Source organism: Alexandromys fortis, unplaced genomic scaffold (assembly GCF_014885135.2).
Source record: "Alexandromys fortis isolate MF-2015 unplaced genomic scaffold, M_Fortis_MF-2015_v1.1 scaffold_74, whole genome shotgun sequence".
Lineage (NCBI taxonomy): Eukaryota > Metazoa > Chordata > Mammalia > Rodentia > Cricetidae > Alexandromys > Alexandromys fortis.
This window is the reverse complement of record NW_026068008.1, coordinates 7,939,118-7,966,633: the sequence shown is the minus strand read 5'-3', so window position 1 is coordinate 7,966,633 and position 27,516 is coordinate 7,939,118. Positions and strand designations below refer to the sequence as shown.

General features: G+C 36.7%; 1 protein-coding gene across 1 annotated transcript in view; it reads right to left on the bottom strand.

Annotated features, from left to right (window-relative positions):
• The window catches only part of Ralyl (RALY RNA binding protein like), a 423,647-nt gene that overhangs the window by 86,649 nt on the left and 309,482 nt on the right, over positions 1-27,516 (bottom strand). Inside the window, exons 4-5 of the mRNA XM_050161774.1 lie at positions 18,025-18,072; positions 5,951-6,114 (exon numbers count right to left, since the gene is read on the bottom strand). Coding sequence (XP_050017731.1) covers positions 5,951-6,114; positions 18,025-18,072 — 212 coding nt within the window. The remainder of the gene's footprint in view (positions 1-5,950; positions 6,115-18,024; positions 18,073-27,516) is intronic.

Sequence of the window (27,516 nt, the reverse complement as noted above, 5' to 3'; positions counted from 1 at the left end):
TGGTAACCACTAAGGTACACATGTCACTACTGTACTCTTTGCATTATCATTGTATGTATTCATGGATTTCATAGATGTTATAGCTTTGTAGGACTATTGTTTATCTCCTTCCTTGTAAGTTTGCATGGTGCCATCTGGTACCATGAAAACTAGTCCTCAGGGAGAAGACATTCAGGTCACTTTCAGCTCAAGGGGCTCTGGGCGCTCTTTCTGGAATGCATGGTGTTTTTAACAATAGGGACTTACCGTCCACATTCAGAGGACAACCAAGGGCAATAGCATTAACCTACAATGTTTTAGAAGTCTCTTGGACACCCCGGACCATCAATTCAATAGAGGGCTTCTTTGTGCCTGGTGATCTCAAAAAATGAAAAATTAAAAATAATAATTGTGATCAAAAGAAAGGAACTTTAAATTTTTAAAAAGAAAAATATTTAAACTGGTTGCCAGTCATCATTATTCACCTTTGGAAAATTATCTCAATAATGCCTTTTACTTTACATGATTTTTCTCCTCTACAGAAATCAGTCATATTAAAAATTCTGAAATAACAAACATTACCTGAGTTATAATATTAATTTCTGCTTCTTAAATTGTAAACTCATTAAATAATGAGAAATGATTATCAGTAAAAGAGTAAAATGTATACAAATCATGTTTACTCAGATTATGCCAATATAACAGTACAGTTTTTCACCTTATTTAGAACTTTAATTTGTGATTTAAGTTTGTAAAACTTGACTATTTCTATAAATTAGGATAATTGTACAAGAAAATAGATAAAGCTGTAAACAGTAATGCTGAGTTGAATAAAACAGAAAAAAGACATTGTATATATTCTCTCATTTTTTTAATTTTTATTTATTTATTTATTAAAGATTTCTGTCTCTTCCCCACCGCCGCCTCCCCTTTCCCTTTCCCTCCCCCAATCAAGTCCCCCTCCCTCATCAGCCCAAATAGCAATCAGGGTTCCCTGCCCTGTGGGAAGTCCAAGGGCCACCCACCTCCATCCAGGTCTAGTAAGGTGAGCATCCACGAAACTGCCTAGGCTCCCACGAAACCAATAGGTACAGTAGGATCAAAAACCCATTGCCATTGTTCTTGAGGTCTCAGTAGTCCTCACTGAGGACTATGTTCAGCGAGACCGGTTTTAACCCGGGCTTTTTCAGACCCAGGCCAGCTGGCCTTGGTTTTTGATGTTAGCTTTGACTATTCATATATATATATATAAAATTTTAAATACACACTGAGACAATTTTACCAAACACTAGAGAACAATAAAGAAAAGAATGGATAAATAAACATGCTCAATGCCAAGAATGGGTTACTCCTTCTTTTGGTATTATTGGATAGTGAGGTCCTATATTTCCCCAAATCTTATAGGTTATTTTCATTTCTCTTATTTACCCTCCATAACTTGATAGTGAGAACATATTGCTGAACATATCTCACACTTGAGTCATAGGACACATGAAATTAAACTGATACTAATCTGCCATTTCACAGTGGTGAAAGTTGTTGTCTGCTTTACTGAAGAAGAAAAATTCATTCATCTATGAACCCCGTGAGCTATAATACTATAAAACCTGCAAAAACATGTCTGCAGTTGCAATATTGGGACAAAGATCCTGGGAATAAGCACTACTTTTCTGTTTGGGTTTAAGTCCCATTCCACAAGATGAAACACATATCTGGTACCATTTTCAGTTGAAGAGCCTATGTATTGATTAGCCATAGAAGATGGTAAGAAAATAATGCTAGTGTTTTGTTAAACAAACATAATATTAAGTAATCACCAGTTACTTGTTATAACCAGAAGTTATTGCCTTTCTCAAACCTCACCATTAAATCATCAATTTTAAGTAAATGGTGATTAACACTGAGATCTACAAGTGGCCAAGGTGGACAAAAAAAGGGCTTCAGAGTTCTCAGCCATAAATGGAGCATATATACCACACTTTTTTTTTTGAATGTCCAGATACCATGCAGGAAAGAAGGCAGAAAGAATTTAAGAGACAGAGGAGATGGAAGTAGTGTCTTCTGGACACAGCAATGCAGCTACACATATGAGCTCACAACAGTAATGACAACATGCACAAGACTAGTACAAAGCCAAGTCAGACCAAATCCTAGAATGGAAAGAGTATGTGGGCATGAACTCTCAGTCCCTGGATAAGAACCTCAGAAACTGATACCTCCTGGGAGAATTAATGCCAAGTGTGTAGCTTGGTGAAAGTCAGTCATGAATGACCACTTATCCACAAATATTTGGCCAACAAGAAGTGTTCTTGATGGTGAAAAATGCAAAATGTTGGGGTCATTGGAAAGTGGGGTACATCTCTGAGGAGCTGAAAGAAGAGTGGGAATATGATCAAAATATTTTTATAAAACTTTAAAAAGAAGTATAAAAATAAAGAAAAAAGTTGGAAACTTACAGAAGACCCCAGCTCTGAACTCTCCTTGTCTCTCTCTGTCTCTCTCTCTCATTCTTCTGTCTCTGTTTCTCTCTCTCTCTCTCTCTCTCTCTCTCTCTCTCTCTCTCTCTCTCTCTCACACACACACACACACACACACAGACACACACACACACACCTTATCAACACAAACAGAAGCAATGGCAAACACTTCCAAAATAAAAATGAGGCGACTAGCCAGGCAGTGGTGGCACACACCTTTAATCCTAGCACTTGGGAGGCAGAGGTAGGTGGGGTAAGTAGATCTCTGTGTGTTCATGACCAACCTGGTCTCTACAGAGTAATTTCCAGGACATACAGGGCTGCTACACAGAGAAACCCTACCTTGAAGAAAAGTAGTTGAAAACATTACTAAACTGACTATATGTAAAAGACTTTTAACTATAGAAATAGACTTTTACTTGCTCTTTTGGGCCAAACTCAGCAGCATGATGATTTAAGGAATTTAAGGAAACATAAAAAGTGATAAAGTACTTATGCATTAAAATACATTTTTATAGAAGATAAGTTGAGCCCTAATTTCTCATACCTTGAAAACATCTTATTTGTGAATTGGCCTTTGCAGAGAAAACATTAAGTTGAGGTCATTAAAGTGATTTAATCTAGTGAGACTAGTGTACGTCTAATCAGGAGGAGAATGTACATAAAGACACAGAGAAGTACATAGTAGTTGAGTCTCATATATCCCAGATGTGTAGCCTCTAAATTCCTGATTGCTACAACTTTAGAATAGTGATACAAGAAGCAAAAGTATAACCCAGCAATCCAGATGGAAAGCTCAAAATAAAACATTACACAAAGTAAAATTCAAATCTAAAATAGCAAATGGAATATTGTTTCATAATATTTACAGTTCTCCAGTTAAGAGCACTCTCTCATTTATATAAACTTAGTCATTTATTCTACGCACCACACTTCTGGAATGTGACTTCTGCCTTTGTTATAAAGATGATAAATGGGCTAAGAAAGAAATCAGAGAAACGTTATTCTTTATAATAGCCACAAACATCATAAAACTCAAGTTCAACTGTATCAAAGACTTCAACATAAATCAAGCCACACTGAACCTCATAGAAGAGAAAGTGGGAAGTAGCCTTTAATGAACTGGCTGAGGAGACCACTTTCTGAATTTAACACCAGTAGCACAGGTACTGAAATCAACACTTGATAAATGGAACCTCCTGAAACAGAGAAGCTTCTGTAATAAAAAGGTCATAGTCAATAAGACAAAATGGCAACCTACAGAATGGAAAAAATCTTCACCAACCCCACATCTGACAGAAGATTGATCTCAAAAAATATACAAATAGCTCAAAAAATAGACATCAGAATACCAAACAATTGTATTATAAAATGGGGTTCAGACCTAAACAGATAATTCTCATCAGAGGAATCTCACATGGTGGAACGGCACTTAAGGAATTGCTTAGCATCCTTATCCACCAGGGAATATGCACCAGGGAAATGCAAATCAAAACGACTGTGAGATACTGTCTTATCCCAGTAATAATGGCTAAGATCAAACACACTAATGAAAGCTTATGTTGGAGAGGCCATGGAGTAAGGGGAACACTCTTCCATCCCTGGTGGGAGTGAAAATGTGTACAGCCACTTTAGAAAACAGTATGGCAGTTTCTCAGAAAACTGGGAATCAATCTACCTCAAGACTCAGCAATATTACTCTTGGGCATATACTCCAAGGATACATACTCATACCAAAAAGTCATTTGCTCAGCTATGTTTATAGTAGCATTATCTGTAATAGCCAGAACCTGGAAACAACCTAGATATCCTTCAGCTGAAGAATAGATAAAGAAAATGTGGTACATTTACACAATGTAGTACTACTCAGTGATAAAAAACAATAACATTTTAAAAATTTCAGGCAAATGAATGAAATTAGAAAACACCATACTTAGGGAGGTAACTCTGATATAGAAAGATAAACACGGTATGTATTCACTAACAAGTGGATGTTAGACATAACGCAAAGGATAACTAGCCTACAGTTCACAATCCCAGAGAAGCCAAGAAGCAAGAAAGACCCTAAGAGAGACATACATGGATCCCCATAGGGAAGGGCATTAGACAAGATCTCCTGAGTAAATTGGGAGCTTTGGAGGTGAGTGAAGGGTGGAAGTGGATCGGGGATAAGAGAAGGGAAGGGGGAAGGAGAACTTGAGGGATCAGGAGGGACAAGTTGGGAAATGGACAGAAAGGGAGAGCAAGGAAAGAACTGTCTTGATGGAGGAAGTTATTATGGAGTTAGCAAGAAATCTAGCAGCAGGAAAATTTCCAGGAACCCACGAGGATGACCCCCAATTACTAAGCAATAGTGGAGAGCATGCCTTAACTTCCTTTCCCATGTAATCAGATTTATAACTACCCTAATTATCATCATAAAACATACATCCAGTAACTGTTGCAAGCAGAATCAGAGATCCACAGATAAGCACTGAGCTGAGCTCCTGGAATCCAGTCATAGAGAGGAAGGAGAGGGGTACTAATATGAGCAAGGGGTCAAGGCTGATGGGGAAACCAGCAGAAGTAGCTAACCTGAGCAAGTGGGAGCTCACTGACTATGGATTTAGAGCTAGGGAACCTGCATGTGACTGACTATTTTTCCCCTCTGAATGTTGGTGACAGTTGTATGACTTGAGTGGTTTATTGGGCCACAAGCAGTGGAACCAGTGTTTATCCCTAGTACATGAATTGGTTTCTGGAACCCATTACTTATGGATGGATACCTTGCTCAGCCTAGATCCAGGGGTGAGCTGGGGAGACTTTGGTTCTGCCTCAAGTGATGTGAAGGACTTTCTTGACTTCCCATGGGAAGTCACTCACTCTCTTTCTCTCTAAGTGGATGGTGGTTGGGTGGAGGGAAGGTGAGAGGAGAGTACTGGAATTCATATGTAAAATAACACTGCCTTAAAAATAAAAAATAAAAAAAAAGAAAGTTGGCATCTCTACATTTTACTGATTTTTGTGAAGTGATGTAAGGATCTTTAATATATATTGAAATATATATTCAGTTGTATATCTTTCCTAGTAACCTAGGATAATTGTTATGTTTTCTTGTATCATTTTTCCAACTTTAATCTTGAATATCCTAATTATAAAGTATTCAGAGCACATTTTATTCACGTTTCTTTGAAAGGAAAGACTGTGTATCTTTTTAAAGTGACAGTGTTTCCTCATTAAAAGCAATATGTTCTATTTTCATGCTTTTCTCTATCACAGACCAACTAGGCTGAAAGTTCAACACGATTTATTGTGATAAAAGTCTATTAAAATAAGTTCTGGGTTACCTCCTTATTGTCTTTCTACCTTAGTACAATGTGGTAGAATTCAATAATAGATAATTATTCATGTTTTTATATTAATAGTTACCAGACAACCATTGACTATAGGCCTTTATTAATGATGGTTATTCCTATTTTTATTTGCAGAAAAACAAAGCAGGGAGCATTACTTACATTTAGAGCCTGATGAAGATGACCCACCAACAGTAGATTTGGAACCCCCTTTCATGGAAAAGACACCTTTTCCCCTACGTGTGGTGGTGACAGCCACTCTGGGACGCTTCAGGGGGATGACAGCTCGAGGAGGTGGAGGCACACGCCCATGATAATCAAACAGCCTTCACAAACACAAATGGTTGAGTGTTAGTAAGATGCCGAAACATTCTTGGAAACAAATGGAATTATTCAAAGAATACTCTTGTAAAATTTTGTTGCAAGTATATATTTTACCCTTATTTAGTATTCAGACAAGTTATTTATAATTAGTCAGTTTATTTTCAGGAAGCAACAGGATGCTTGTTCTGAATGTTAGAATTTAACCAGACTCTGAACTTTTGTAATATAGGAAAGGAGCTTTGCTGTGGTAACAGAATGAAATCTGCCTAAATCAGACTGACTCAGTGTCCTTTGATATATTTCTTTGCTTGAGTAAATAAATTTACACTAATATTGAACATACACTTTGGATACTTATACATACATTGGACACTTATTAAATTGGGAGTAGAATGATTATACAAAATCATGAGCAAAACTGCAAAAAGAAATTCTCTGTGTGAGGGGAAAAATAGAAATAAAATCAGCTTAAGAAGAAAATATAGGAACCATATTAAATTTTGTCCTGGTTTTCACGGTGCTGAAGGTAATCAGGGGCCACTCTGTGGCTGAGGCTAAAGGAAAAAGAGCTAGCATGAGGGTATAGATGTTGGCTGAAACAGTAGAGGGAACTGATAATTGTATGTTCAAATCATTGTTCTGAGTGCTTTCCAGATATGCAAATTAAAATGGAGACATTTATAGAATAAGTTAGTAAAATGTTTCTAACTGAAAAGAAAATCAGTTAATTCCCTACTATGACTAAAAGAAAAACTAATATTCACCACAGCAATGTATTTCTCTGAACAGCAAAATGAATAAAGGTATATGGATGTTAGCTCACATATGTAAATATGTCATTCAGAGATTTGAATGATTCATGTCATCACTTCTGCAAACTCATATGCAGCAAAATTTTATATGACAGCATATTTGAGAATATAACACCTTAGGGAAAAAATGCTGGCTTATATTTATTAATTTATTTTTTAAAAAATATTTGCTATCAAATAAGGTATGTAATTATATTACCAATAACAAAAGAAGATATTATTGATTTATATTTATGGTTGTTATATATTTTATTTTGACACTATTACATGAATTTTAGTTTTGCAATTGATTCAAAGCAGTCAATAAATAAATCAATATGAAATCCAGAGAATAAATTAAAATAAAATTCAGAGAAGAGAAATTAGAACAGGAAGAAAATAACAAAAAAATCACAAGAAATTATCTTATAAAAGTATTACTTTTGAACATATACTTCTGAAAATGTTATTTCTTTTTTGAAAATAATATAGAAAGCAATAAAAGTATATACTGGTTTTTAATAGTTTGTTAAATATTTACAGCTATTACATCATAAAATAAAAGGACAACACTTAAGTTTAAAAGGAGCTTTTAAAAACAAAGATAATCTCCTACATGCCTAGAAAGGAAAAGAAGTCAAATGTGGCAGAGATCAAGAGAAACCCTTCCTGTGTAAATGGCAAAGTCCAAGACAGCGGGGACCTGCAGGCAAAGAGCAGTGGATGTCAGTACCCTAGGGTTCCCTTCAAAGTCCACAGCTGGAAGAGCAGAAAGGGGTTATGAGTACAGGCCACATCAGCAGAGACCTGAAAACCAGAAGGGTCAAGAAAATCTGCCCCTCATTTCAATCACAAAACAAGGCGTACATTAGTTATTTGTAAGATGAATTCATAGTGGTCCCTAAGTGAGGGGGCCGCAGTACCATACCCAAAACAATCAAAAGGAAGAAAATAGGATATTTTGTTCATCTCTTCAAGTCAGAAATTATCATTTGAGATAAAAGTTTCCCCTCATTTTCCATGTGCCTTAAAGAGGTTCATTGAGTAAGCAAACGCACTCATTGTGTAAAGATTATTATCTGCTTAATAGCAGAGCGCAATGACTCTGGGGATTCAGAGAGATGAGAACCCTGATGGATGTGATGAGAAAATGAACCTCCACACTCATTATTAATCTAATTGCAATGCCCTTTAACTTTAAAAGACACTTTCTAGGTTACTGAAACATTTGTCAATGTGTTGTAACACTCTACAGGCTGTGTTCCACAACCTTTGTCTGATATTGGGCATTCCAGGTGGGTCCCTTCTCTCAATGTCCAGTGGTTCTCTTCGTTAAAGAATCAGGAGGGATTTTCACCAATTAATTCCGTGACTGTGGAAAACATTAGAGTTTAAGTGTTTTGTTGTTTTTCTCCTACCTCCCGGCAAACTCTCCTTCATTAAGCTGCTCTGAACAACAGTGAAAGTACCGAACTTCCTTTTCTCATCACAGACCAGGAATAGCCAGCACACACAGCTTTGTATGATGGTATGTCATGTTAAATTAACTCGAATAGCCAGCACACACAGCTTTGTATGATGGTATGTCATGTTAAATTAACTCAGTCTTCACAGTGTTGAAGCTCTTTTTTTTTAATTTGATTTTTATTGAGCTCTACATTTTTCTCTGCTCACACGTCCCCCTTTCAAAGCTCCCTCAAGGTCCTCATGCTGTCAATTTACTCATGAGATCTTGTCTCTTTCTACTTGCCGTGTAAATTAGATCTATGAAAGTCTCTCTTAGTGTCCTAAGAGAAGTTGCCTTTTGTCTTAATGACAGTGTCCTTTGCATTACAGAAGTTTCTCAGTTTCAGGAGGTCCCATTTATTCATTGTTACTCTTATTGTCTGTGCTATTGGGGTTATACATAGGAAGTGGTCTCCTGTGCCCATGTGTTGCAGACTACTTCCCACTTTCTATTCTATCAGGTTCAGTTTGGTTAGATTTATATTGAGGTCTTTAATCCATTTGGACTTGGGAGTCAACCTACCTCAGGATCCAGCAATACCACTCTTGGGAATATACCCAAGATATGTTCAATCATACTACAAAAGTATTTATTCAGCTATGTTCATAGCAGCACTATTTGTAATAGAACCTGGAAACAACCTAGATGCCCCTCAATGGAAGAATGGATAAACAAAGTATGGAACATATACACATTAGAGTACTACTCAGCGGTAAAAAACAATGACATCTTGAATTTTGCATGCAAATGGATGGAAATAGAAAACACTATCCTGAGGGAGATAACACAGACCTAAAAAGATGAATATGGTATGTACTCACTCATTAGTGGATTCTAGTCATAAACAAAAGACACTGAGCCTATAGTTCACAAGCCTAGAGAAACCGAATAATAAGGTGAACCCAAAGAAAAACATGTGTAGATCCTCCTGGAAACTGGAAGCAGACAAGATCACCAGGCAAAAGTTGGAAGCATGGGGGTGGGGGTGGGATAGGGGAAAAGGGAGAGGGAGAGAGTAAAGGGAGAAAAAAGGACTGGGGAGAGCTTGGGGGAGTGGGAGGGTTGAGATGTAGGAAGGTTGGATATAGGGGCAGGGAAGACGGTATCTTCATTAAGGGAACCATTTTAGGGTTGGCAAGTGACTTGGCTCTAGAGGGGATCCCAGGTGTCCATGGGGATGTCCCCTGCTAGGTCCTGGGACAGCAGAGGAGGGGGTACCTGACCTGGCCTTGTCCCATAGTCACACAGATGAATATCTCGAATATCACCATAGAACCTTTGTCCAGCGATGGATGGAGATAGAGACAGAGACTCACATCAGAGCACTGGACTGAGCTCCCAAGGTGCAGTTGAAGAGCTGAAGGAGGGGGAAGATGAGCCAGGAAGTCATGACCACAAGGGGTTGGTCCACCAACTGAAACAGTGTGCCTGTTCTAATGGGAGCTCACCAAATCAAGCTGGACTGGGACTGAACGAGCATGTGATCATACCAGACTCTCTGAATGTGGCTGACAATGGGGGCTGACTGAGAAGCCATTGATAATGGCACTGGGACTTGTTTCTACTGCATGTGCTTACTGGCTTTAGGGAGCCTAGTCTATTTGGATGCATACCTTCCTGGGCCTGGATGGAGGAGGGAGGGCCTTGGACTTCCCACAGGACAAGGTACCCTGCCCTCTCTTAAGACTAGCAGGTATCATTGGTGTTTTCGATTTTAGATGGTATCAAAAACACCAATGATAGCCTTTGCTGGAGAGGATGTGGTGTAAGGGGAACACTCATCCATTGCTGGTGGGGATGCAAACTTGTGCAACCACTTTGGAAATCAGTGTGGCGGTTTCTCAGGAAATCTGGGATCAATCTACCCCAGGATCCAGCAATACCACTCCTGGGAATATACCCAAGAGATTCCCTATCATACTACAAAAGCATTTGTTCAACTCTGTTCCTAGCAGCATTATTTGTAATAGCCAGAACCTGGAAACAACCTAGATGCACCTCAATGGAAGAATGGATAAAGAAAGTGTGGAATATATACACATTAGAGTACTACTCAGCGGCAAAAAAACAATGACATCTTTGAATTTTACATACAAATGGATGGAAATAGAGAACACTATCATGAGGGAGATAACTCAGACCTAAAAAGATGAATATGGTATGTACTCACTCATTAGTGGATTTTAGCCATAAATAAAGGACATTGAGCCTATAATTCATGATCCTAGAGAAGCTAAATAGGAAGGTGACCCCCCCAAAAAAAACACATGTAGTTATCTTCCTGGACATTGGAAGTATACAAGATTTCCAGGCAAAAATTGAGAGCTTGGGGGTGGGGGTGGGACGGGGGTAAGGGGAGATGGGGAGAGAGAAGGGAGAGGGGAGAATGGGGAGAGCTTGGGGAAATGGGACAGTTGGGATGGAGGAGTGGATATGGGATCAGGGAAGTATATATCTTAATTAAGGGAACCATTTGAGGGTTGGCAAGAGAATGGACTCTAGAGGGGTTCCCAGGTGTCCAAGGAGATGTCCCCAGCTTGTTCCTTGGGCAGCTGAAGAGGGTGCCTGAACTGGCCCTATACTATAGCCACTCTGATGGGTGTCTTGTATGTCACCATGGAGCCTTCGTCTGGCGATGGATGGAGATGGAGACGGAGACCCACATTGGAGTGCTGGACTGAGCTCCTGGGGTCGGATGGGGAGCAGAGGGAGGGAGAGCATGGGCAGGGAGGTCAGGGCCACAAGGGGTGTGCCCACCCACTGTGACGGTGGGGCTGATCTGGTGGGAGCTCACCAGGGCCAGCTGGATTCGGGCTGATGGAGCGTGTGGTCAGGCCGGACTCTCTGAACGTGGCAGACATGGAAGGCTGGCAGGGAGGCCAGGGACAGTGGCACTGGGTTTTGGTTCTACTCCATGTACTGGCTTTGTGGGAGCCTGGTCTGTTTGGATCCTCACCTTCGTGGACCTGAATGGAGCGGGGAGGACCTTGGACTTCCCACAGGGCAGGAGCCCTGACTGCTTTTTGGAGAGGGAGGGGGAGGGGGAATGGGGGAAGGTGTAGGGAGGTAGGAGGAGGGGACGATGTGAAAATTCGTGATAAAAAGGGGAAAAAAAGACTAGAGGGAGAGGGAGGAGGGTGAGTGGTGGAGCGGGAGAAGAATGGGAGGAGGGGAGGAAGTGGAAATTTTTTAATGGAAAAATAAGAAAAAAAGGAAAAAAAACAAAAAAATCTTTGAGCACGTCTGAGTTCATCAGAAGTGTAAGGAAGGAAGCTGGGCATTACTCTAATGCAAAAACTGCAATATGTGAAATGGAAAGGGTCAGTTTCTGGGCTTTGAAGTTGGGCTAAAATTTTTAATGCAGAAGGACATAGCAGGGAGAAGGAGAAGACAGCTTAGTTTTTATATTTATAAAAGATTCACAATATACCCTAAAATAAATTAAATTACTTTATCCTTATAAATAGCATTGCAGTAAGGACAGCTCATTTGAAATTATAGGCTGTCAACAAATTTATAGTAAAGCACAATGGAATAAAAGCAAAATTTCAAAGGTTGCCTAAAGTCATTAATTTTTTAATTGTCATTGTATTATTTCACTCATTCTTACAACTATATCTTTACACTTTTCCTTTGTGTGTCCTTAGAGTTCCCTAATAGTGCTAATTCAGAAAAAAAAAAGTTCTTCTGATACTTGTTTAATGGATAACATTTATTAAGAAGCCATCATATCTTCCTTTTTCCAAGGAATTATTTTTAAATGAATGCTTGAAAAGCCTTCCCCCTATTTGTCAGTGAAATAAATGCAGTAAGAATACTGCTCCAGCCCTTAAAATAATTTTGGAGGTTTTATTTTCATTTCATAAATTTTTAAAATTACATTTTTTGTGTTTGAATAATGTTTGAACAAATGTTTGTGTTGAATAAATGTTTGTGTAAAGAAAACATTTACTTGTTTGCTTTAAATAGAGATTAATACTATTACTTCCCACAAAAGGTTAAAAGCTGATTAACTTAATTTTAATATTTACTTGATGAAATGGTTGTAGCTTTTCTCTTAGAAGAAAGGTATTAATTCATCCCTTATCCTTAAAACAAGTGTGTTATATATAAAAGCCACTTAGTGCCAAATTAACATAAACATAGCAAACAAATATGATTTTACTTTGAGAACAATTATTAGTAGGCTTTAACAATAATTTTGTTTTGGGAAAATACATGAACATGACACTGTATCTGTCAACTTTATACAACAAAACAAGCTCTGTCATCTGAGTTTTCCTTTTAGCCATCTCATCCTTATTCACGTAACCAAAACTGCAGGACAGTTACAGACATGCACAAAGGGTATGTCTATTTGGTATATTGAAAAGATTTCTCAGCCTTCCTAAATGATCTTCTTCAGATTTATTTGGTATGACATATTTATTTTTCTATTAGAAGTTCTACTGAATCAATACCAGTTTGCCAGACTCTTCCATAGTCTTTATTTTTTTTCGCATTGATGCTTATATTTTTGTTGATAAAGAGTAAGATTTCAAAATCACAGAAAAGATTGAAGGTTGAAATTTGATATGTGCACACTTTATATAGCAAATTAGTAAATTTTCTTTCAGAAACAATTTACAACTTCTTAATAAATATCCATTTGATCCTAAATTTCCCTTTTGAAATACTTCTTTTTTCTACATGAGTCAAACTCATTGTTGCTATGTAGTTACAGCTAACAGCATCTTTAGTAAGGAATGAAAGCTGCTCTGAGGCTGGCTTCTCACCAGGATGTTCTGGAAACATATGCATGACAAACACCCAGAGGACTGACTCTCTTTGTTTATTCCTAGTTCATCCCTAAATTCTACGTTTAGCATGATTGACTGCGGAAACTAGAGTCCACGAAACAAGGTAAACTGCCTACTTTAAGTATAAGTGCTACATACAAATTCAAAACAAATTATTCTTAAAATTCATCAGGATATTGGTGACTTTATTACTTTTATTTTTTTTAATTACTAAACCTCTCTAAAGTTTTCTGCTTCCTTTCCTTCTTGTTCATATGCAAATATTTCTTGACCAAACTTTTAAAAGGCAATTGACTGCAAATTAAAGTGATCATTTCTGCAAGATTTTTTACGTTAGTGTAATCAACATTGTTATTTGCTTTATTTAATATGTAACATTAGATAATTAAGCAGTATGTCCATCTGATTATTTGAGGTAAAAAGAAAAATCACTAAAGTAGTTTAATTCTACTTCTTACTTAATAAGGTTGGAATTTTAATTTTTTTTCATGAAAGAAAACATAGAGGAGACAATTTTCTCAAAATTAACCTGTTGCCACATAAGCATCTAGATGTCAATTTCCTATCTTCTCACTGCAGACCAGGAGCTTCCCAGACACACACACTATTATTTCTATGCTTGTAAATTAAGACACCATTCTATCACTCGATAATTTAAGTTTGCAAATGAGACAGACAATATTCTTTGGTAACATATTTTCCAGTATAATGAATATATGTTGTATTCTACAGTTGACGCTCAGAAACAAGTTAACCTTAACTTTTTTTCATTAACTAAAACCATAGTAACATTTTTTTAGTGCAGCAACACTAGGTCAGAATGTTCCAGCACTGAGCCATGCCCATGTGGAATCATTTTAACAGTGTACAGGTTCTCCTGCTCCCATGACATTTCTTTTTTCTAACAGTACTTCATTCTTCACCAGCAGTTTTTAATGTACTTGGTGTTTTTTCTGGTGGAACTGAAATGAGGATTGGATTAAGCTTCCAATTTTCCAGAGATTGAAGACATTCTCTGGAGTACTCAGCATACTTGAAGCAAATCTCTTTTTAATTTACTTGGTACCATATGACTCTCACATTATACAATTGCCTGCACTCAATTCAACCAACTTGTGTTTGAAAAGAAAATGTCACTGAAGGAAGACTGGAAAATAATAATTGAGCTTTGCTTTTATAATGTACTACTCAGGATAATTGTGAGATAAAACTATATATGGTCCAAATGACTCAATTACATTAAGTTGCCTAAACATGAAAATGTCAGATGGGAATATGAACATCTATGTGTCACTTAAGAAGCTACTGCTTCTGAAATGTGACCTTCCTTTAGTTATAGGTAGAGTGGTGATTCCCCAAGATCATGTTTCTACACAGTGAGTATCTGGTTTCCTGTTTTACTCAGTAAGTTTGAAGAATTCAAGACGGAACAAGAAAATGAGCATTTTATCAGGTTTCCTATCATTGTCATCATCAACATCACCCCAGCTTTGTTTGGTTTCTTTACCCCTGTAATCATGATTTATTCCAAAAGGAACAGAAGAATCTAGTTGGCAAAACTGGCAGAATTTGCTTCATTACACGCCCTCAAAGACATCCATACCAGTAGCCAATGTCTCTTCCTCAGAAATCCAGTCCCAGTTCCAGAGAAATACTGTGGAATGGGCTGAGTAGAAATTCGTACTCATAATTTCAGCTCAGCAATGCCCTCATTCTATGGCGGATTTTAATAATAGCAAGTGCCTGCTTCTTACAACTGTTAATTCCAGTATGCCAAAATGTTTTTGCTCTTTCAGATTCTTAATTCTTATTTAGTAAGTTTTTTTAAATGTAAATTTCTCTGCTAAACATAGTGTAAATTCTTGCTTTTCTTAACACAGTCTTAGGAATAATAATAGAATGTTCACTCTGCAGATGTGTTGAGCTGTAGCTGGAATGCCAGTCCAAGGTGTAAGAATGATCTATAATGGAAGAACTATTGTGCCACTATCTTAGTCCCCATATATAGAGACATTGCTACATAAATATCAATATAAGACACACTTATTATTCTTGTTAAAATTGTTAATTTATACTGGCCTTTTTCATTGCTTAAGTAGTAAAAACACACTACTACTATTGCTAGTTATTTCATAACTTTATGAGTTAAAAATGATCATGACCAGATAGCAGGTTTTGCAGTATTAAATAACACCTAAATTTGTAGTATTGGACAAGATATTTGGGAAAAGTTCCATAAAAGCACAAGCTGAGAGTAGCTTGAGCAGAATATCTGTGTTTAAACGCTGCCATGCCTCCAGCTCTATTTATCTTATCCATCCTTTCTCCCCTGATTAACTTGTGGAATTCTGGGTTTATAAGGGCTTAAGCAACTGATGGCAGATGCTTATGTTTTTCTTGGCCAAGTATTCAAGAAAGGAAAGAGAAACTAATGAGAGAGAGAACACACTTTTCAGATAATCTGTTAGTAAAATAATCATAATGATCTATTGCTCACTTAGAAACCAAGTAGATTGTATATAAGACAAAGAAATAACATAGAAAATTGGCTGTTGTTAGCTTTTGTATGCAGTGGAGAGTCTTCAGAGAGCTTCATTCTCCATAATCCTTTTACTGTTTATGGTTCTTGGTCCTTGCAAACTAAGGTCTATTTTGCCTTCAGTTTTAGATAACTATTTTTTATAAACAGTAAAACAGATATTTTATATTCTTAAAAAAAGCTAATTAATTATTCTCGGCATATGTGTGTGTGTGTGTGTGTGTGTGTGTGTGTGTGTGTACTAGATAGAGGAGGCATATGCCACAATGTATGAGTTGAAGTCAAAGGACAACACTGTGGAGTCAGTCCTTTCTTTCTATTCTCTCCTACCTTTCTGTAGGTCCTGGTTATTGAACAAAAGCTACCAGGTTTGCACAGCTCCTTTATCTACAGAGCCTACAAGCCCCATATCTTGTCTTTTCTTTAAAAAAATGAGACAACTGCAAATTTGATTTTTTAGAAAAACAGAAATGTATTTCCTACCTTATAAAACAAAGTTCATTTAAGTAGAAATTTATTAAGTATAGAATGGAACTGTAAGAAAAGGGGCCAATGGAATGACATTTTGATATCCCATTAAATAGTATATATCAGAAGAGAATTTATACAGAACAATTAAAACAATGTTTTCCATACTAAAAGAGTTCCAGTGGGAAATAATTATGAAACTGTTAAAAGTTAAGGCTTTCAATAAATGTAAGACGATCTCCATACTGTCTATTCTCAGTAGGGGATGGACTTATTTTAATGTTGCCAGATGTAGGCATTGGTTTAAATGTCAAAAATTAAAAAAAAAATGAGGGAAATATTCTTCAGAACAGCTTTTGCCTACAAGAGAAACTAGAGATAACTGACTTCATCCAGCTCTGTTAAGTGTGTCCTCAGAACTCACTCCCCACACAGGCTCTGGGGTACATTAACCTCACATACAAGTTGGAGCTACTTTTGCTCCCCTGTGAATTCACATGAAGTATGCTGTGGCACCGGTATGAGTTACCAAGCTATAAGTTTACCTTGATCTGTAATGATCAAAAGGACCCAGTGTCTTTAATAAGATTAGTGAGCTGCATAATTTAAGTATCCATTATTAGCCAAAACAAGTTAACATTACTATTGTGCTCATGAAGATAGGGAGGCAAACATGATATAGCACTGCAGAAGGAGCTATAGCTGTTTTGTGGCATTTAACAACAGCAGATAATACATAGAAATAATTGGTGCTTCAAATAACTTTAGAGTCATAACATTGAAAGTAAAATAGAAGCAAAATGTAAATGGACAACTCAAAGAAACAGTTAAACAAAAACGTGTTAGCATGCTCCTTGAAGACATCCATATGTAGACCCAGTGAAATGAATGAAACGATTCTTGCTGCTATCTATAATGAAAATGTATATGATGTGAGGAAACAAATGAAGCTATGGGAAAAAGTGATGTTAACCGAGAACTTCATATGGAAAAAACTTGAGGAAAACCCGTGCACAGTTAGGATGAGACAGGGACGCTGATATAACTTCCATAAGAGCCACAGTGGCTCACAGAGCACAAGGCAATGCTTGCTCCTCCTCCTAAGTCACCTGATGAAAAAGCACATGTCTGTAATCTAGAATGATTCTGATAAATCTTAGTTAAAGATATGAATCAAATTCTCAAGAGAATTTGTTTTAAATTTGATCAATTATTTTAAAGTATTGTTTTAAAGCATTAAATGATAAATTATTGCAACTTGTCTGTGTACTTTCAGGGCAGAGTCAAATTGTACAGCGCTGTTAAGCTTCTGATTTAAATAAATTCAAAGAATCATAAGAGCAGATGAATTTTAGATTTTGCTGCCCTTCCTTCTTTCCCTTTTTTCTTTCTTCCCTCTTTCCTTCCTTTCATTCCTTCATTTCTTCATTCCTTCCTCTCCCTCTCTGCCTCTTTCCGTCTCCCCCCACCCCTATTTCTTTTGGAGCCAAAATAACTCTTAGTTTTCATAATTCTAAATCACCAGTTGATCTTGAAACTAATTAGATGGTTAATATGTTGTTCAATACTACCAACAAAATTTCAGGGCTAGCTAACTCTAATGCTCTAATTGCAATATCTACTGCATGTCAAAAATATAACAAAAATAGAAGATGTATGTATCTATGACACAGTTGTAGAAACTTGACATTTCAAATTTGTCATCGCAAAATGTTATTTCATGAATTTAATTAATAGCTTCAGTAAATGAAATGCATAAAATAGAATATAATATAGATTACAAAGAAAGGGTTGAAAAATTCACATACCGATTGTAGAAATCATCTCTGTAGTAATCATAGTCAAAGACATAACCACTATGGATAGAAAAAAAATAATAGTCAGTGTGTGTTTAAGCCATGCTCATTTTAATACTATTTTTTGCTTTTATAATGAGGAATCAATTACTTTATCCCAACATACATTAATATATCTATAAAGGCCATTATAAAATGTGTTAATTTTTATATACTTTATCAGACTATCATTACAGTTTGGAATTTTGTCACATTAACATAGGACCAACACATGCATTTCAGTGAGGAAGCTATAATAGCCTCTGTCTATACAGTGAGAACTGCCTACATCCATGTGGATACTTGTCTTTTGTGAGGCACTTTTTATGCATTTTTGTTTGAGTCATCAAGACTACTCGTGTATAAGGTAAGTAAACTATTAAATAGATACCCAATAAGTTTATTGAATTCTTGTCACTAACAATTGACCGGGGGAGGTTAGAGACTGAAATCACATTTTTTGTTTTGTTTTCAATATTCTCAACCATAACAAATCTAAACTCTATTATTTTTGGAGTACTTGCAATAATTTTTACTATGTATTTGTTAATTTAATTTTTCATTATGGTAAAGCACAGAGAGAATGAAAATTGTCATTTTTAATAGTTTCAGCTACAATTTTAATGTACCATTCAAAACATCATTTTAACTATGTCAAGTATTCAATTCAATAGCATTAAAAGACTTCTCAAAGTTGTGTAAAGGTCATCATTGTCTCATGAATTTCTCTGTAGTAGCAAACAGATTCTGTTCCCTACCTGCTTCTGCCTTAATCATCTCTACTCCACATTCTGTCTGTAGAACTTTAGGTACCTCATGAAATGTGAATCACAGTTATGCATCATATAATTACATAATCATAGCTTTTCTTCCTGTCTGATTTATTTCTCTTAGTATCCTTTAAAACTTATCAATTATGTACTAGATATGAGAGTTGTATTCTTTCCTTTTTTCTTTTTTGAATATTTTCAAGACAAGGTTTCTCTGTAGCTTTCATGCCTATCCTGGAACTAGCTCTTGTAGACCAGGCTGGCCTCTAACTCACAGAGATCCACCTGCCTCTGCCTCCCCCATGCTGGGATTAAAGGCATGTGCACCACTGCCCGACTGAGTTGTATTCTTTTCTAAGTTTGACTGTTACAACAAATTTGGTTTATTATTTTTCTGGTAAATATTAAGAGTTTCTCTAATGTTTTTCTGGTAAATAATGATGCCGTGATATTTTGTGTGGATTATCAATATATTTGCTTTCATTTTCCTTGTGAGTATACATAAAAGACAAATTCCTTGATTTACATTAAAATTTAGTGTTTAACTGATTGAAGAACCTCTTATGAGAGAAGGGTAATTTTATATTTCTAATCAACATAACCATCATTTATTTTATAACTATTCTCAAACCATGAATGCTGAAAACCCTTATTGATGGAATTTTAATTATTGCTTTTAAGAACAATGTATGCATGCCTCCTCAAACTTACTACAAAGAGAAGGAAAAGGCTGGACATGGCATATCTAGTCTAAGTTCTGTCTGCAGTGGGGCCTAATATTGCACAGGGTGTGCCAGTTGAAGTTCTGATAAGTTAAAGAAAAATCTAGTTCACACAAGTATCTAATTAGATTACACAATTCTTATTTCTGGTCACAGGAATGTCATATCTATTTCTACAAACCCAGAGTACAAAGGCAGTCATTGTCTATAAAATAATATTGTCTAAAGAGTAAAAAAAAAAAAAACAAAAAAACTTCACCTTTTTTGTTTGTACAGATTATTAAAGTGGCACGGTGTATGCTATAGTTTATATCTCTTACATAGACATGTATGTATTGTTGGCTACCACCAAACTCTGGGTATAAATGTCTTCTGGAACGTTCCAAATCCAACAATGCATAAAATACAGCGACCTTTTCTCAAAACTTGATAAAGAACATGCCATCAAAAACCAAATGAGGCACATGTTTTTAGAAGTTTTAATTTCTACGTATGACTAAATTTCAATCTGGTTGTATCAAGATGATCTCAATTTCCTGTCAGTTTCTTTGAACTTCAGTCAGGTTCCCTTCTGGATTCTACACCCCTGAGTTCTGGTTTTGCTTTAGGAAACTTACATGGCCAATACGTGTGTGTGCCTCTAAGATATAAATGCAAAATTCTCCTAGCTTCACACCTGAGGAGCAGTTTCCTTTTACAGGACTGTAATCTGGTTATCTTTAGCTTTATAGTTACTATCCACTTATGAGTGAGTATGTAGCATGTTTGTTTTTCTGGGTCTGGGTTATGTCACTCAGGATAAATGTTTTCTAGTTGCATCCATTTGCTTACAAATTTTATGATGTCATTGTTTTTTTATTGCTGAGTAATATTGTTTGTGTAAATGTGCCACATTTTCTTCATCCATTCTTCAGTTGAGGGTCATCTAAATTGTTTACAGGTTCTGGTTATCACAAGTAATGCTGCTATGAATAGTTGAGCAAGTGTTCTTGTGGTATGATTTTTACATCCTTAGAGTATATGCACAAGAGTGGTAATACTGAGTCTTGAGATGGATTGATTCCCAAATTTCTGAGAAACTGACATATTGTTTTCCAAACTGGCTATACACATTTGCACTCCCACAAACAAAGGAGGAGTGCTCTTCTTCCTCCACATTCTCTCCAACATAAGCCATCATTAGTGTTTTGGTTTCTTTTTGTGGCCTTATTGTTTTAGCTAGAACTTTTATTAAACAGATATGGAGAGTAGACTGCCTTGTCTTGTTCCTGATTTTAGTGAAAATGCTTTGGGTTTCTCTCCATTTAATTTAAAATTAAGTTGTTGCATTTAAATAAGGGCAACAAAAACAATGTATTTAAGAATATATGAAAAAGCCTCAAATATGCTTAGGTTTTTAGGTCAGCCTGTACTGCTCAGCCTGTACTGCTCAGAGTGTGCTTACCATATTTAGAAACAAGGCTGTAGTGAGGTCACGTGATACTACACAGGTCAATGCTTTCAAAATATCTCCAGCTTACACATTTGCTTTTTCATTATTATGTTTTCAGAAATCTACTGTTGCCAGAGAAAGAGTATATTGGCAGGTTTTTTTTTTTTACATTTTTTCTAATAGTCTTTTTTTATATTATCCCACCATGGAGAGTTTAATTATAAGAGTAATCTATGGTGCAATGGGCAATTGATTAAGAAATTATTAACATGACACTAACAATTATACTCATGTGCTTAGCACATTTAGGAAATGTTCTAATATATTAAGAACTTTCTGGAAATGGAAAGTGCATGAGAGGGAATATTTTATTTTTATCATTCGCTGTTTAAATTACTATGTCCAAACTGGTTACTTTTTGGTCCATTCTGACTGTAAGAGACATGTGTATGATTATAAGTTAAAGAATCTTAAACTGTGTGATCATCATGTCCTGCCACCTGCCATCATGATCTCAATTTTACTTGTCAAAGTTAAAATGAGTAGAATGCACAGAGAGACCTGACCTACTTTGTCTACTTTTGTCTTAGTGTTTGGCTTTAGAGGCAGTGCCAGAGTGGTTACTGAGTTTCTGAGCTAGAGGACCCCTCTAGATTTCTGAGAATAAATAGGGATCCCAAGATTTGAAAGGTTAATTCCAGCAACCCTGGGTCTTCTCCCTTAAGTTTTCAGAACATTCCAGTCACCCACCATTCTCCATCTTTCTTCCTCTTACTAGACAATTTTTTTAATAAAGTCCATCCTCTCAGTACACTGTGGGAACCTCTATTTAAAACTACTTGTCAAATGACAGCAATTATCTTTGCAAAGAATTTTACATATCATAGAATCATATTGCAGAAAAATTTGGTCTTTTAGCCATCCAGCCCACAACCTTTTATTTATTTATTTTTTGTTAATAAAGGTGAGGCATTGCTATGCTGATAAACTAATCTATTTAGCCCATAATACAAAACCCTTCTTCATTTTTTAAAACAAATAGTTTGGAGTAACCATGCAATCTCAGAAGCTTGTCGGCAGAATTCAGTGAATCAATCAGCAGAAGTAAAGCCTGCTATGAGATTTCATTGGTGGAAGAAATAGTAAGTGTCTCAAGATGTTGACAAAACAAGGCTTTGTGAATAAATTTGTGGATACCAATTTACTAAGTTGTAAAAAGGAAAGAGTAGAAAATAAGTGATGAACAATTATGGGTAGCCATTAAAATTGGTGGTGGAAGTGTATGGAACAATAGTGGCAAGGACTACACAGAAGTCATACTTCCTTATTTTTCATGTATATATGAATGTTAAAATAGTATGTATTCTAAATTTTGAGAGGTTATGGAAAATCAGAAGTGTCCTCAAATTCCTATAAAATTACATTTCATATATAGATTATTTAATTTTAAAACTCTCTTTTCTCATTCTACATGCCAAATTCCTTTCCCACTCCCTTCCTTCCTCCTTCTCCCTCCACTTTGCCCCCCTCCAAGCCCCCATACCCCATCCAAAATCAACACCATTGGGGAATCAACAAAATCCAGCTCATTGTTTTGAGGCAGGACCAAAGAACACTTCCCTATATTTAGGATGAGCAAGAGAATGTGTTCCAAAAGCCACAACAAGCAGTAGGGATAAATCCTGGTTTCACTGCCAGTGCCATGCAACTGTCACCCACATTCAGAGGACCCCTTTGTTCCTATGCTGGTTCCCTCTTTGTCAGGCCAAAGTTGAAAGGCTTTAATTAGCTCAGCAGATGATTCAGTGGATTTCCCCATCATGGTCTTGACCTCTTTGCTCGCATTCTCTCTCCTCCCTCTCTTTAACTGGACTTTGAAAGCTCAGTCCAATATTCCCCTGTGGTTTTCTCCATCTACTGGCTTCCATCAGTAGCTGGATGTAGGTTCTATGGTGACATTTAAATAGTCATCAATCTGACTGTAGGGCAAGGCAAGTTCAGGCACCCTCCCCACTATTGCTTAGGGTCTTAGTTGGGGTCGACCTTGTGAATTCTTGGGAATTTCTCTAGTGCCAGATTTCTTGCTGGCCTCATAATGGCTCCCTCAATGAAGATACCTCTTTCTGTGTTCTTCATCTCTGTTCCCTTACCTGGATCATTAAGTTCCTACTCATTTTCTTCCTCCCCCTCCTCTCCCCTCCTACTCTGCTGCCTTCTTTTCTATTCCCACTCCAAGATTCCAAATTTTTCAGGAGAACTTGCCTCTCCTTTTCCACAGGGGATCTACATATGTTTCTCTTAGGGATCTCCGTGTTATTTAGCTTCTCTGGATTATAGGTCCCTAATCCTTCTCTTTACAGCTAGTATTCACCTATGAGTTGATACATATCATGATCATCTGTATGGGTCTGGGTTACCTCACTCAGGATGGTTTATTCTAATACCATGCATTTGCATGCAAATTTCGAGATGTCTTTTTTTTTCATGCTGAGTAGTATTCTATTGTAAAACTGTACCACATTTTCCCACATTTTCTTTATCCATTCTTTGGTTGAGAGGCATTTAGGTTGTTTCCCAGTTCTGGCTATTATAAATAATGCTGCTATAAACATAGTTGACAAATGTCCTTGTAGTATGGTTTATTATTCTCTGGGTATATGCCCAACAGTGATATTGCTGGGTCTTCAGATTGTTGATTCTCAATTTTCTGAGAAAATGCTGTACTGATTTGCAGAGTAGTTGTACAAATTTACATTTCCATCAGTACTGGAATAGAACCCCCTTACTCCATATCCTCTCCTGCATAAGCTATTATTGATGTTTTTAATCTTAAGCATTCTGACAGGTGTTAGATGTTATCTCTGTGTTGTTTTGAAATGCATTTTCCCAATGGCTAAGGATGTTGAACATATCCATAAGTGTCTTTCAGCATTTGAAGTTCTTCTGTTGAGAATTCTCTGTTTCTATCTGTACCCTATTTTTAAATTAGATTATTTGACATTTTGATGTCTAATTTCTTGAGTTCTTTATATATTTTGGAGATCAGTTCTATGTCTGATGTGGGGATGGTGAAGATCTTTCCCCATTCAGTTAGTTGCCTTTTGTCTTATTAAATGTGTCCTTCACTTTACAAAAGCTTAACAGTTTTAGGGGGTCTAGATTATTTATTGTTGCTCAGTGTCTGTGCTACTGAGGTTATTTTAGGAAGTGGTCTCCTGTACCCATGTACTGAAAGTTACTTCTTGTTCTCTTCTATCAGGTTCAGTGTGGTCGAATTTATACTGAGGTCTTTAATCCATTTGGACTTGAGTTTTGGACATGGGGATTGGTACAGACCTATTAGTATTATTCTGCACTCTGACATTCAGTTATGCCAGCACCATTTGTTGACAATGCATTCTTTTTTTTTTTTTTTCCATTGTAGAATTTTAGCATCTTTGTCAAAAATCAGATGTTCATTGGTGTGTGGGTTAATATCCAGGTCTTTGATTTGATTTCTTAACCTGTCTGTTTTGATGCCAATTCTACGCTGTTTTCATTACTGTACCCTATAAAAGAGCTTGATATCAGGGATGGTGATGCCTCTGGAAGTTCCTTTATTGATTGTACAGGATTCTTTTGCCTATTCTGTGGGTTTTTTTGTTTGTTTGTTTGTTTTTGTTTTTCCCTATGAAGTTGAATTGTTCTTTCAAGGTCTGTTGAGATTTGTGTTGGGATTTGGATGGGGATTACATTGAATCTATAGATTGCTTTTGGTAGGATTTCCATTTTTATTATATTAATCCTATTTATTTAAGAGCATGGGAAACCTTTCTATTTTCTGATATCTTCTTCAATTACTTTCTTCATAGACAAAGTTTTTGTTGAACAGGTCTTTCACTTGTTTGGTTAGTGTTACCCCAAAGACATTTTATGTTATTTGTGGCTATTGTGAATATTAATGTTTCACTTATTTCTTTCTCAGCTTCATTATCATTTGTACTTAGATAAACTACTTTTTTTTTAGTTTATCGTGTATCCTGCCACATTAGTGAAGGTATTTATCAGCTATAGGAGTTCCCTGGTATTCAGAATTTTTGGTGTCACTTATATGTAATATCATATCATCTGCGAATAGCAAATGTTTGACTTCTTCCTTTCCAGTTGATCTCTTCCTTTTGTCTTATTGCTCTAGCTAGAATTCAAAGAACTAGGTTGTGTGGATATAGAGAGTGAAGAGCCTCATCTTGTTCCAGATTTTAGTGGAATGACTTTGAGTTTCTTTCCATTTAATTTGATGTTGGCTGATGGCTTGTTGTATATTGCTTTTATTATGTTTAGATACGATCCTTGTATCCCTGTTCTCTCCAAGACCTTTATCATGAAGGAATGGTTGATTTTGTCAAATGGCTTTTCAGCATATACTGAGAGGATCTTATGGTTTTGTTCTTTCAGTTTATTTATATAGTGAATTACATTGATATATTGTATCATATGTTGATATGTTCATATGTTGAACCATCTCTGCATTTCTGGAATGAAGCCCACTTGATCATGGTAGATAATGCTTTTGGATATATTCTTGGATTTGATGTGTCAGTATTGTACTACATATTTTTTGTATCAATGTTCATGAGGGAGATTGGCCTTTAATTCTTCTTCTTGGTTGAGTCTTTATGCAATTTCTTTATTAGAGTAACTGTTGCCTCATAGAAAGAGTTTGGCAATGTTAGTTCTGTTTCTATTATGTGAAACAAGTTGAGAAATATAGGTGTAACCTCTTCTTAGAAGTTTTGGTAGAATTCTGTGCTAAAACTATCAGGAACTGGGCTTTTTTCGGTTGGCAGGCTTTTATGACAGCTTCTATTCATTTGTAGATTATAGGTCTATTTAAATCATTCACTTTGAAAGACCAGGATAAATCCAGACCCCCCCAGCTGGAAAAAAATAGAGCCAAAAACCTAAGCAAGGAGGGAAGAATCAGAAATCTAAGATTAGCTGGTTCAGTGACTCTGTTTCAGGAACTATCTGAAGATAAAGTTAGACTGTAATCTTGAGAATAATCTTTATTTATTTATTTATTAAAGATTTCTGCCTCCTCCCCTCCACCGCCTCCCATATCCCTCCCCCTCCACCAATCAACTCCCCCTCTCTCATCAGCCCAAAGAGCAGTCTGGGTTCCCTGCCTTGTGGGAAGTCCAAGGACCTCCCACCTCCTTCCAGGTCTAGTAAGGTTAGCATCCAAACAGCCTAGGCTCCCACAAAGCCAGTTCGTGGAGTAGGATCAAAACCCAGTGTCATTGATCTTGACTTCTTAGCAGTCCTCATTGTCCGTTATGTTCAATGAGTCCATGGAGTTGCCCCCTTGTGATCATCACTGGTATTTTTGGAATTTTCTATGATGCCCTCCCTAACCCCTTCGGATTGTTGGACTGTGGTTTCTTCCCTTAAAAACCCCTTCTCCCAGTTACTCGGCGTCAAACTCCTCCCCTGCATGGGTTATGAGTCTCAGCTCCAGTGCACTGGTTCCTGTCTTGTCAAATAAACCTCGTGTGATTGCAGCAAGGATGGTCTCTCGTGAGTTACTGGGGGTGGGGGTCATGTTATTCCGAGACGAGTGAGAGTCTCCCCATACCGGGGGTCTTTCAACTTCATCTTGTTTTAATTTTTGTACGTGGTGCTTATCTAGAAAAGTGTCTGTTCCTTTTAAATTTTCCAAAATGTGGAGTACAGGTTTTTGTAGTATATATATAAAAAAAAAAGATTCATTGAATTTCCTCACTGTCTATTTTTATGTCCTTTTCATTTCTGATTTTGTCAATTTGAATGTACTCTTTCTTTTGATTAATTTGGATAAGGGTTTGTCTAACTTATTGATATTCTCAAAAACCAGCTCTTCATTTCATTGATTCTTTCTTTCTATTCTATTGATTTCGGCCCTCATATGATTATTTCCTGTTGTCTATTCCTCCTCAGGGAGTCTTCTTCTTTTTGTTTTATACAGCTTTCAGGTATGCTGTTAAATCACTAGTATGGTATAGAAAGGAGCTGTGGGCTGCGTTCCCACCCAGCACCTGCACGACTAGCTTTATACCCAAAATAACAACACACAAATTGTATTCTTTTAAACACTCTTGGAGCATTAGCTTTAGCCTCTTACTGGCTAATTTAACTCTCACATCTTGATTGACCCATTTCTAATAATCTGTGTAGCACCACGAGGTGGTGGTTTTCTGGAAAAGATCTTAACCTAAATCCATCTTGGAGAGGAGAGGTATAGTGTCTGCCTGAATCTGCTTCTTTCTCCCAGCATTCTGTTCTGTCTATTCTGCCTATCTAATTTTCTGTCCTATCAAAGGCCAAGGCAGTTTCTTTATTAACCAATGAAATCAACACAAAACAGAGAACCCTCCTCCATCAGTGTGGGATTTCTCCACTTTCTTTATGTAGATATTTTAGTGCTATGAACTTTTCTCTTAATACTGCTTTCATAGTATCCCACAGGTTTGGGCATGTTTTAACTTCAATTTCATTGAATTCTAGGAAGTCTTTAATTTCTTTC